The following is a 12,875-nucleotide window of genomic DNA, read 5'->3' on the forward strand; positions in this document are numbered from 1 at the left end:
ATGAACCCATGTGTTGTAGACAGACACGAGTGGCACAGCAGTCTAAGGCACTGCATCTCAGTGCAAGAAGCGTCACTACAATCCCTGGTTCAAATCCAAGCTGTATCACATCTGGCTGTGGTTGGGAGTCCCATAGGGCAGTGCACACGTCCGGGTTTGGCCGGTGTAGGCCATCATTGTAAATAAGAATTTGTTCTTAACTGACTTGCCTGGTTAAATAAAGGTTACATTTAAAATCAAATAAAAAACAGAATGGTCCTAGGGCAGCGGTAGCCAACCCTGTTCCTGGAGTGCCACAGGGACTGCAGGATTTTGTTCCAACTAGGGACAACACCTGGATCGAAGCACAATGATTCCGCTACACCCGCAATAATATCTGCGAAACACGTGTATGTGACCAATCAAATTTGATTTGACACCTGACCAACTGAGTTAATTGATCTGTTCACTGATTGCCTAAATTCAACAAGTCGGTTAAATCAAAGAACATTAACTTCAAGACTCGGGTTGCCTTTATTCATTTAAAGCTGCAATATCTAACTTTTTGGGAGACTGACCAAATTCACATAGAAGTGTGAGTTATAGATCTGTCATTCCCATTGAAAGCAGGTATAAGAAGCGGTAAATCTGTTCTGTTTGTTATTTCTTAATTTGGCTTTTGCTTTTTACACAAGCTTCAAAAATCTGAAAATACAATATTGGTTATAGAGAATATGTTTAACAGCAATTTAGATGGTACAATGATTCTCTCTACACTATACTTGCTTGTTTTGTCACAAACTGAAATTAGCCAAACCATTAGATACTGCATCTTACAGTTTTATTTTGGTCCTAATGTTGCCATGATGCCATGTTTGGCTTGAGGCACAAATACATTGTGGCATCAGACTTCTTTTGAATATTGTTTAGTTTATGTGCCAGGCCTTGAATCAAAATCCAGTACTGTCCGTTTAAATCTAGAGGTGGGAAGGACCTAACCAAGGGGGAACTTGCGAGTGTGTACGTGTGGCAACTGTGCGGTGCATTCGCCTCAACCGAATACGCGGATCACACGGGCTGTCAACCTTTTGTGGAAAATGACGAAAATCACAGTAGTCAAAACCAAGGCTTATCCCGACCAGAAGCCTGGCACGAGTGGACTGAGGAAAAGAGTGACAGTCTTTCAAACGAATGAGCACTATGCGGAGAACTTCATTCAAAGCATTATCTCTTGCATCGAACCAGCGGAGCGTCAGCCTGGACTGCTCGTAGTGGGAGGCGATGGAAGGTTTTTCATGAAAGATGCCATTAAGTTGATCATCCAGATCGCCGCTGCTAATGGGGTCAGTAATAATACCATGCCCCCCCCCCAAACACGTATACCATTAGCAGCTAGCCTAGCGTCTTTGACTACTCCCAGTTTTGACAGTGACCGCTCCAATCAGTGGTACATTGTAGCGCTTAATCATTTTTGAAGTTTGGCAGATACACTGTTGCCAATGCCGATACGTTATTTTATGTTGGATACAGATGGAAATACCATTTTATAATAAAATGAAATGTAACTTATTGCCATTGTCGGACTACCACAGTTGGGGCCCCACCACCCTAAATAATTTTGTAGGATACAAAAAAACTACGAAATTAGCTAACTTACTGCATTTCAACACATTTTTGCCATGGTGCAGAGAAAAATGTGCAGTTTTATAATGCTATTCTACACATTTTGTCATGAGGCTGAGAGTTTCGCCATTTTAATGCTAATTTCCTACAATTTCACACTTTTTTTCATGGTGTAGTGCATTTGTATGCTGTCACGGAGCCCAGGCATGACATGAGCGCTCGCGACACTGACCTCCTGGCTGAACACAATTGTTCAGACAGACCAACGTCATTATCACACCATATAGCTCCACTATGATCTGTCCCATATAATCCTGCACAAAAGGAACATGATCATCAGAACTCTTCTTATTCATGATGTATAACATATTGCTTATTTTATTTGCGACCTACAGTACCAGTCTAAAGTTTAGACACGCCTACTCCTTTAAGGGTTTTTTCTTTTTCTTTTTACTGTTTTCTACATTGTAGAATAATAGTGAAGACATCATCTATGAAATAACACATGGCATCATATATTAACCAGAAAAGTGTTAAACAAATAAAAATATATTTTATATGAGATTATTCGGAAGTAGCCACCCTTTGCTTTAATGACATACTCTTGGCATTCTTTCAACTAGCTTCGCCTGGAATGATTTTCCAGGGAGTTCCCACATATGCTGTGCACTTGTTGGCTGCTCCCCCCCCCCCTCCCAAACTCAGTCCTGGGGCCCCTGTTGGGTGCATGTTTTAGTTTTTGCCCTAGCACTACACAACTGATTCAAATAATCAAAGCTTGATGGTGAGTTAGTTATTTGAATCAGCTGTTTTAGTGCTAGGGCAAAAAACTAAACATGCACCTGGGGGGGTTTATGAAAATCCTGCCCTAGACATGGTTTACCCTCCATACTCTCCCATGTCACTCAGCTGCTTGTTTAGCGCCCACATAGCAGCCTGACCTCACCAATAGCGAATTGTGTTGAATCTGTGCACTCCTCTTCTATTTTCATCCTTACCTGTGTCGACTGGATAGGTCAATGTAATATGACCTACAGTTTAATATATAAAACATGACATCGGAGAATGATAATTTACCCATTGTTCTCTCCATCCCTTCCTCCCTCTCTCTCCTGTCTCCATGCAGATAGGCCACCTGGTCATTGGTCAGAATGGCATCATGTCCACCCCCGCTGTGTCCTGTGTGATCCGCAAGCTCAAAGCCGTGGGAGGAATCATCCTCACGGCCAGCCACAACCCCGGTGGCCCTAAAGGAGACTTTGGCATCAAGTACAACATCTCCTCCGGAGGTGAGATGGGACAGGAGGGGGGAGAGGAGAGGGAGAGAGATGAATTGAAGAGGTTGAAGACAGGAAGGGGATAAATGGAGAAGGGAGGAGAGAGACTGGAAATAGTGACAGGAGAGGGAGGGATGCAAGGAAGGGGAAATCCATAGGGGGAGAAAGGCCAGGGAGACATGGGGAAGAGGAGGGAGGCAAGAAAGGGGAACACCATAGGGGGAGAAAGGCCAGGGAGACATGGGGAAGAGGAGGGAGGCAAGAAAGGGGAACACCATAGGGGGAGAAAGGCCAGGGAGACATGGGGAAGAGGAGGGAGGCAAAAAGGGGAACGCCATAGGGGGAGAAAGGCCAGGGAGACATGGGGAAGAGGAGGGAGGCAAGAAAGGGGAACGCCATAGGGGGAGAAAGGCCAGGGAGACATGGGGAAGAGGAGGGAGGCAAGAAAGTGGAACGCCATAGGGGGAGAAAGGCCAGGGAGACATGGGGAAGAGGAGGGAGGCAAGAAAGGGGAACGCCATAGGGGGAGAAAGGCCAGGGAGACATGGGGAAGAGGAGGGAGGCAAGAAAGGGGAACGCCATAGGGGGAGAAAGGCCAGGAATACATGGGGAAGAGGAGGGAGGCAAGAAAGGGGAACGCCATAGGGGGAGAAAGGCCAGGGAGACATGGGGAAGAGGAGGGAGGCAAGAAAGGGGAACGCCATAGGGGGAGAAAGGCCAGGGAGACATGGGGAAGAGGAGGGAGGCAAGAAAGGGGAACGCCATAGGGGGAGAAAGGCCAGGGAGACATGGGGAAGAGGAGGGAGGCAAGAAAGGGGAACGCCATAGGGGAGAAAGGCCAGGGAGACATGGGGAAGAGGAGGGAGGCAAGAAAGGGGAACGCCATAGGGGGAGAAAGGCCAGGGAGACATGGGGAAGAGGAGGGAGGCAAGAAAGGGGAACGCCATAGGGGGAGAAAGGCCAGGGAGACATGGGGAAGAGGAGGGAGGCAAGAAAGGGGAACGCCATAGGGGGAGAAAGGCCAGGGAGACATGGGGAAGAGGAGGGAGGCAAGAAAGGGGAACGCCATAGGGGGAGAAAGGGAAGAGGAGGGAGGCAAGAAAGGGGAACGCCATAGGGGGAGAAAGGCCAGGGAGACATGGGGAAGAGGAGGGAGGCAAGAAAGGGGAACGCCATAGGGGGAGAAAGGCCAGGGAGACATGGGGAAGAGGAGGGAGGCAAGAAAGGGGGAAAGCAATATTTGGAGAAAGGCCAGGGAGACATGGGGAAGAGGAGGGAGGCAAGAAAGGGGAACGCCATAGGGGGAGAAAGGGAAGAGGAGGGAGGCAAGAAAGGGGAACGCCATAGGGGGAGAAAGGGAAGAGGAGGGAGGCAAGAAAGGGGAACGCCATAGGGGGAGAAAGGGAAGAGGAGGGAGGCAAGAAAGGGGAACGCCATAGGGGGAGAAAGGCCAGGGAGACATGGGGAAGAGGAGGGAGGCAAGAAAGGGGAACGCCCTAGGGGGAGAAAGGCCAGGGGGACATGGGGAAGAGGAGGGAGGCAAGAAAGGGGAACGCCATAGGGGGAGAAAGGGAAGAGGAGGGAGGCAAGAAAGGGGGAAAGCCATAGGGGGAGGAAGGCCAGGGAGACATGGGGGAGAGGAGGGAGGCAAGAAACATTTAAACTTTACTTAGCCTGCCTTTGTAACGAAGCTGGAGGACGTTTCAGGATAGAATAAGCACACAATCCAATCAGTAATTTTATGACAAGGTTTAGGATGCCTAGTGATGGAGCGTGGCTGTTTTACATAATATTTCTCTAGCCTCTTCTTTATCCTCCTCTCCTTATTGTATGTGTCTGTCTCCAGGTCCTGCGCCCGAGGGAATCACAGACAAAATATTCCAGATCAGCAAGAGCCTAACAGAGTATCACATCTGCCCCGACCTCAAGGTTGACATCTCCAAGATCGGCAAGCAGACCTTTGAGGTGGACACATTCAAGCCCATGACAGGTACAGCAGGATAGGCAGGAATTATTCTCAACTGACAGGGATGGGTTAGCTTGGAGACCAAACCTGGGAGAAGCTCACTGGTACAAATCCTTGGGCAAGGCACTCAAGTTCAGGTGTATTATTGCAATCAGTAAAGTATGTGTATGTCTTCTAGTTGTATGTCTTCTCCTAAGTCTAGAAACAGGCTACATAAGCAATAAGGCACAACGGGGTGTGGTATAAGGCCAATATAACACAGCTAAAGGCTGTTCTTAGGTACAATGCGTAGTGCCTGTATACAGCCCTTAGCAATGGTATATTAGCCATATACCACAAACCCCGAGGTGCCCTCTTGCTATTATAAACTGGTTACCAATGTTTTGTCATACACCTGGTGTACGGTCTGATATACCACGGCTTTCGGCCAATCAACATTCAGGGCTCGAACCACCCAGTTTATAATAGTTAGTACATCTAATCTATCCTAACTGCTGTTTGTCCTCTACAGTGGAGATCGTGGACTCTGTGGAGTCCTACGCTGAGATGCTGAGGGGAATCTTCGACTTCAATGCCCTAAAACAGCTTGTGTCTGGAGCCAATCACATTAAAGTCCGTCTGGATGCCATGCACGGAGGTACTCTACATATACTGTAGATCACTGGTCCGCTCAGCTGACTGCTGTATGATACCACAGGTCCCTCTATTGACAATGATCTGTGTGCTTGTAATGCCTTGTCTAAATGTTTGCTATAGCATTAGCTACAAGGTAGAGATGGTGGTAGGTAGCCTGACGATTACAAGCGTTGGGCCTGTAATCGAATCCCAGAGCCGACTAGGTGAACAATCTGTCTGTGCCCTCGAGCAAGGCACTTAACCCTGATTGTTCCTGTAAGTCACTCTGGATAAGAGCGTCTGCTAATTGACTAAAATGTAATGAATTCGATTCCTGCTCTCGGTAATGTTTGTATCTTCAGTGCTGCGTGACTTATTGTCCAATAGTCTGATTTCTCAACAATGCTGTTTTCAGATAGATTCCCAGCAGAGACACAATGCCCTGTACAGCCACGCAATGCCCTGTACAGCCACGCAATGCCCTGTACAGCCACGCAATGCCCTGTACAGCCACGCAATGCCCTGTACAGCCACGCAATGCCCTGTACAGCCACGCAATGCCCTGTACAGCCACGCAATGCCCTGTACAGCCACGCAATGCCCTGTATGCCCTGTACAGCCACACAATGCCCTGTACAGCCACGCAATGCCCTGTACAGCCACGCAATGCCCTGTACAGCCACGCAATGCCCTGTACAGCCACGCAATGCCCTGTACAGACACGCAATGCCCTGTACAGACACGCAATGCCCTGTACAGCTACACCTCCCTTCATGATAACCTTTACCCCCTTCAGTGGTTGGACCCTACGTGAAGAAGATTGTCTGTGAGGAGTTGGGCGCTGCCGCCGACGGTGCCTTCAACTGTGTCCCCAAGGAGGACTTTGGTGGTCATCACCCTGACCCCAATCTGACCTACGCCTCTGACCTGGTCAACGCCATGAAGGGAGGAGATTACGACCTCGGAGCCGCCTTTGATGGTGACGGTGTAAGTTGACAGTCGGGGGAACCAGTTGAAGATATCAGCCCGATCTCATCCCCATCTCACACATATTTCAAATATAGGCTCCAGGTCTCGTTCATCACTCGGCTGAAGGCAGCTTGGAATCGAGGCTATTCCATGCATGACCCGTGTCCATAGTACCAGTCCTTGAATCATCCCACAATCCTAACCTCTATATCTCCTGCAGTCTGTTCAGATGCTGAAGTCTCCTCTGTTCTCCTACCCTCTGCTCTCTACTCCTACCATCTACTCAGGATCGTAACATGGTCCTTGGAAAGCATGGCTTCTTTGTCAACCCTTCTGACTCTGTGGCCGTCATTGCAGCCAATATCACTTGCATCCCCTACTTCCAGAAGACTGGGGTCAAAGGTCTGGCCCGCAGCATGCCCACCAGCGGAGCTCTGGACAAGTGAGCCTAACGTCCACTCCACGCAGTCCATTCCTAGTTTCTTCTTGATTGTACCTTTTTTAATTTAGTTTGTTTATGACATTTATTTTACTGGGACAGTGCACATTAATCAGCATTTCAGTTTCCTCATTAATGTTTCACTGGCGGAGTTAGCTAAATAGTTCATTTGAATATCCTGTCGCTGTGCCTCAGTGTAGCTAAAGCCTTGAAGATGAATCTGTATGAGACTCCTACTGGCTGGAAGTTCTTTGGCAACCTGATGGACGCTGGCAAGCTGTCTCTGTGCGGAGAGGAGAGCTTCGGCACTGGTGAGTTAGGAGTTAGGAGGACTGGGATCTTAACGTTAGCTGACCAGGGCCATGGCAGAACAAAAGACGGTAGACATTCACTAAAATAACACACACATATGTTTACATTGTCAGTTGTGTTATGAACTTTGTTATTACCAGCCTACATAGTGAGCATTGCTCTCTTTTCCAAAGACCAGCATTCTAGTTGTACAGCATAATGTAGCTTTGTATGCATTATATCAGCTCTAGTAGTTTGATAAAGAGTCAGTGGTGTTACAGTGCCTTGCGAAAGTATTCGGCCCCCTTGAACTTTGCGACCTTTTGCCACATTCCAGGCTTCAAACATAAAGATAAAAAACTGTATTTTTTTTGTGAAGAATCAACAACAAGTGGGACACAATAATGAAGTGGAACGACATTTATTGGATATTTCAAACTTTTTTAACAAACCAAAAACTTAAAAATTGGGCGGTTTTATATCTTTTTATATCTATGTTTGAAGCCTGAAATGTGGCAAAAGGTCGCAAAGTTCAAGGGGGCCGAATTCTTTCGCAAGGCACTGTACATGGTTCCAGTCAGTTGGGCAAGGCATTGTGTTTTTACATGTCTTCCCCTCCTCTCTTCATTGTTTACCAAAGGCTCTGATCACATCCGTGAGAAGGACGGCTTGTGGGCAGTGCTGGCCTGGATGTCCATCCTAGCCCACAGGAAGCAGAGTGTGGAAGAGATCATGAAAGACCACTGGAACAAATTTGGCAGGAACTTCTTCACCAGGTTAGTGGTTGAACTCTGCTGCCCTCCAGTGGTGCAGTCAAATCAAAGCAGATTGGTCACATACACATGGTTAGTAGATGTTAATGTGTAGTGAAATGCTTGTGCTTCTAGTTCTGAGCGTGCAGTAATATCTAACAAGTAATCTAACAATTTCACAACAACTACCTAATACACAAGTGTAAAGGAATGAATAAGAATATGTACATATAAATATATGGATGAGCGATGGCCAGACGGCATAGACAAGATGCAGTAGATGGTATAGAGTACAGTATATACATTTGAGATGAGTAATGTAGGGTATGTAAACATTATATAAAGTGGCATTGCTTAAGTGATACATTTATTGCATCCAATTATTAAAGTGGCTAGAGATTGAGTGGCTGCTGCCAACATAGACTCAATGTTAGTGATGGTTGTTTAACAGTCTGACGGCCTTGAGATAGAAGCCGTTTTTCAGTCTCTCAGTCCCAGCTTTGATGCACCTGTACTAAAGGTCGACCGATTATGATTTTTCAACACCGATACCAATTATTGGAGGACCAAAAAAAGCCGATACCGACTAATCAGCCAATTTTATTTATTTGTAATAATGACAATTACAACAATACTGAATGAACACTTATTTTAACTTAATAATCAATAAAATAATAATAATAATAATAAATAAATAATAATAATAATAATAATAAATAAAATCAATTTAGCCTCAAATAAATAATGAAACATGTTCAATTTGGTTTAAATAATGCAAAAACAAAGTGTTGGAGAAGAAAGTAAAAGTGCAATATGTGCTATGTAAGAAAGCTAATGTTTCAGTTCCTTGCTCAGAACATGAGAACATATGAAAGCTGGTGGTTCCTTTTAACATGAGTCTTCAATATTCTCAGGTAAGAAGTTTTAGGTTGTTGTTATTATGGGAATTATAGGACTATTTCCCCTCCATACCATTTGCATTTCATTAACCTTTGACAATTGGATGTTCTTATAGTCACTTTAGTATTGCCAGTGTAACAGTATAGCTTCCGTCCCTCTCCTCGCTCCTCCCTGGGCTCAAACCAGGAACACAACGACAACAGCCACCGTCGAAGCAGCGTTACCCATGCAGAGCAAGGGGAACAACCACAGGCTCAGAGCGAGTGATGTTTGAAACGCTATTAGCGCGAGCTAACTAGCTAGCCTTTTCACTTCGGTTACACCAGCCTAATCTCGGGAATTGATAGGCTTGGAAGTCATAAACAGCGCAATGCTTGACGCACAACGAAGAGCTGCTGGCAAAACGCGCTTCTGCCTACCACCGCTCAGTCAGATACTTAGATACTTGTATGCTGGTATGCTCAGTCAGATTATATGCAACACAGGACAAGCTAGATAATATCTAGTAATATCAATCATGTGTGGTTAACTAATGATTATGATTGTTTTTTATAAGACAAGTTTAATGCTAGCTAGCAACTTACCTTGGCTTACTTCATTCGCGTAACAGGGAGTCTCCTTGTGGAGTGCAACGAGAGAGAGGCAGGTCGTTATAGCGTGGACTAGTTAACTGTAAGGTTGCAAAATTGGATCCCCTGAGCTGACATTGGAACCCACCGTTCCTAACTGTTCTTAACTTTTCTTTACTGACTTGCCTAGTTAAATAAAGGTGTAAAAAAAAATATTGGCAAAAATCGGTGCCCAAAAATAGATTTTTTTCCCGATTGTTATGAGAACTGGAAATCAGCCCTAATTAATTGGCCATTCCGATTAATCGGTTGACCTCTAACCTGTACTGACCTCGTCTTCTGGATTATAGCGGGGTGAACAGGCAGTGGCTCGAGTGGTTGTTGTCCTTGATCTTTTTGGCCTTCCTGTGACACCAGGTGTAACCCTAACCCCCGCCCCGTCTACACCGGGTGTAACCCTAACCCCCGCCCCGTCTACACCGGGTGTAACCCTAACCCCCGCCCCGTCTACACCGGGTGTAACCCTAACCCCCGCCCCGTCTACACCGGGTGTAACCCTAACCCCGGCCCCGTCTACACCGGGTGTAACCCTAACCCCCGCCCCGTCTACACCGGGTGTAACCCTAACCCCCGCCCCGTCTACAACAGGTATGATTATGAAGAAGTGGACTCAGACAAAGCCAACACCATGATCAAGGATCTTGAGGCTAAGATGTTTGACAAGTCCTTTGTGGGCCAGAAGTTCTCATCGGGAGACAAGAGCTATGAGGTGGCTGTCTCTGACAATTTTGCCTACACCGACCCTGTGGATGGCAGCGTCTCCAAGAACCAGGTGAGAGACGGGGCCAAAAAGGCATCTAGAGAGAGGCATCCCAGCATGGGACATGGGTGTGGTGGATACAATTCTGTCAGTACATGATAAAGAGTGATGGATAGTTGTGACAATATTATTGTGATATTAATAGTTCATAGAATGTTGATATGACCAGCACATTTCCTGCAAATATAGACCTGAAGCATCACTAGAGGCACATATAATTATTAGTTCTTCTCCATATTCCCAGTATATTGAGTTCCTCCTTAGTTATGTCTCTCTCTCTGTGTCGCTCAGGGTCTGAGGATAGTCTTCTCCGACGGCTCCAGGATCATCTTTCGTCTCAGTGGGACAGGCAGCGCTGGTGCGACCGTCAGGCTCTACATAGACAGCTATGAGAAGGACCCCGCCAAAATCTACGGCGACGCACAGGTGAGACCTGGGGGCTGAGGAGCAGCAGGGCTCTTCTCTGATTGGATGTGACAGGATAATTTTAGAGGCACAGTGGGGGAGCTCTTGTACTTGTCATGATGATTCAATGGAAGATGAAGTATTTCTACACCCACCACACACACACACACACACACACAAGCCTGGCAGCTAGCTTGTTTTGGGTCAACGGGTCCAACAACAGTGCCTTTATGAATTCTTAGTTGACTTGAAGGAGAAGGAATGTTTGGCTAAGAGTTTGAGTCATGGTTGATATCAGGCCATGGGAGAAAAAAAAAGGTTGAGAAGCACAGAGTTGACACTTCATAAAATCATTCCGAGTGGTCTGGGCAGGAGGGACAGACTGATGGCGTGAGAAAGACAAACTGACAGAATGGTGGAAAAAAACTATCATTTTGGATAAGGAGACCTTCTATGACACAGATTAATTTAGGACCATTTCTATTGCTTACAAATCTAAAAGGATTGGATAGGTGAAAGCATTATGGTAGTGGCTCAGCTTGGCTTGTTCCAGGGCTAGTTGGACTTATGTGTTCAGTCTGTAACTATAACATAGATGTCAGTGGGGTTATAGGAAGAGGCAATGACCGAGTGAGACTGGAGTGCAATGTTGACTGTTTGGCTTCCTTAGGTCATGCTGAAACCTCTGGTGGAGATTGCGCTGAAGATCTCTGGGCTCCATGAGAAAACCGGCCGCATCGGGCCCACTGTGATCACGTAGACTGCTGGCCCTGCCCCCCCCCCCCCCCCCCCCCTGTGATCACGTAGACTGCTGGCCCTGCCCCCTCCTGTGATCACGTAGACTGCTGGCCCTGCCCCCCCACTGTGATCACGTAGACTGCTGGCCCTGCCCCTCCACTGTGATCACGTAGACTGCTGGCCCTGCCCCCCCCACTGTGATCACATAGACTGCTGGCCCTGATCAGGCCCTGTCACACCCTTCCAGGTAACTCTGTCCTATCAACCATTCCACGTGTGCCTCTGAAGAACAACCTCACCTCACTTGTACCATAAAGCCATCCAAACAAAAGCTTAAAATGTAACACTGCCATTCACCATGAATAAAACTTCCTTACAAAATAATATTGTCGCACTCATGTGTATTTATTTGGGACATGTTAAATAAATATATATTTCAATATACATTTATTAGAATTTCTTAGGGAAGACACAAAAGCAGTATGAACAGTCAGTTTTGTTGTCCGTAGAATTCTACATTTAAGACAGACCCGAAGTCAGTGACCAATGTCAATCTCTCCCAGCATGCCTGAGCTAGCCAATCAGCTGAGAGATCAGTGCTAGGATGTGATTATGGTGGTGAGATCAGTCAACTAGCTTGGGGACATACACAGTCAATTTTGATGCCAGAGGGCCTGGTTTGGGGCAATCCAACTATGGAAACACCGGAGTAGCTTGTGTAGAGGTAAACCATTACTGTGCTTAGTGCTGCAGCCACGCAGAGGTTAAACAAACAGCTCCTGGCATCAGGTGGGTCTAAGCCTCTTAGGGCCTCTCTGAAGAAGATTATATTGACTTCTGGGCTGGAAGGTATCAGACAGACATTTCCCCCCTTACCATAATCACTCTGCTCTCATCCCCCTCTCCTATTCTTCTAAATGTTTGTTCTCTCTCATCTTCTCTCTACTTCCCACCACACATACCAGGCCAGGGGTGTCTATTTGAACTGATGAGAACTAACTCTGGTAGACCTAGACCATAACCCCTCAGCAGACAGTGTGTGAGAAAGCATTGAGGTAGCCAGAACTAGCCAGCCCTTCACTGGGCCAGGGGAGACGGGAATGGGTGGGTGGAATGATATTAATGGTGATGGCCTCTTAGCGGAGACACTGTTCTGGATATGAACATGGCAAGTTATTCTATCCTCTGTCATCAAACAAGCCAAGAAGTGCAGGATGGATCAGAATGGGCTCTGTCCAGAGTCAATATGGGAGAAGTGGGGGAGGGAGTATTTCCAAAAGGTGAAGTCTTTCCAAAGACATTCCTGGGTTGTGTCCCAAATGACACCTTATGGGCCCTGGTCTAAAGTAATGCACCACATAGGGAATAGGGTGCCATTTGGGGGACAGTCCTGATCCTGAAGAGGAATAGAAGACCAATTGAATCTACTCTTCCTGTTCTCTGCAGTGAAATGTACTTCATAATCAGATAGTCACCATTATACTGAATGATGTGTAAGATGATATTCTAGCCAGATGACAGAAAGCTAAGCA

At 46.5% G+C, this 12,875-nt stretch overlaps 1 protein-coding gene across 2 annotated transcripts; it reads left to right on the forward strand.

The window, feature by feature from the left end:
• The first annotated feature begins 973 nt into the window (after nucleotides 1-973).
• On the forward strand, nucleotides 974-11,727 carry pgm1 (phosphoglucomutase 1). Of its 2 annotated transcripts, XM_046300206.1 has the most exons (12): nucleotides 974-1,322; nucleotides 2,729-2,891; nucleotides 4,726-4,869; nucleotides 5,357-5,482; nucleotides 6,257-6,447; nucleotides 6,717-6,871; nucleotides 7,064-7,179; nucleotides 7,800-7,935; nucleotides 10,029-10,212; nucleotides 10,492-10,626; nucleotides 11,276-11,351; nucleotides 11,433-11,727. In XM_046300206.1, the coding sequence occupies exons 1-12, from the start codon at nucleotides 1,077-1,079 to the stop codon at nucleotides 11,444-11,446; spliced, it is 1,686 nt and encodes a 561-aa protein (XP_046156162.1). In that variant the 5' UTR covers nucleotides 974-1,076; the 3' UTR covers nucleotides 11,447-11,727. The 2 variants fall into 2 exon arrangements, with proteins under 2 accessions (XP_046156162.1, XP_046156161.1); XM_046300205.1 differs by having other exon boundaries at nucleotides 975-1,322; nucleotides 11,276-11,727.
• Nucleotides 11,728-12,875: the final 1,148 nt, after the last annotated feature.

Source organism: Oncorhynchus gorbuscha, linkage group LG15 (assembly GCF_021184085.1).
Source record: "Oncorhynchus gorbuscha isolate QuinsamMale2020 ecotype Even-year linkage group LG15, OgorEven_v1.0, whole genome shotgun sequence".
Classification (NCBI taxonomy): Eukaryota; Metazoa; Chordata; class Actinopteri; order Salmoniformes; family Salmonidae; genus Oncorhynchus; species Oncorhynchus gorbuscha.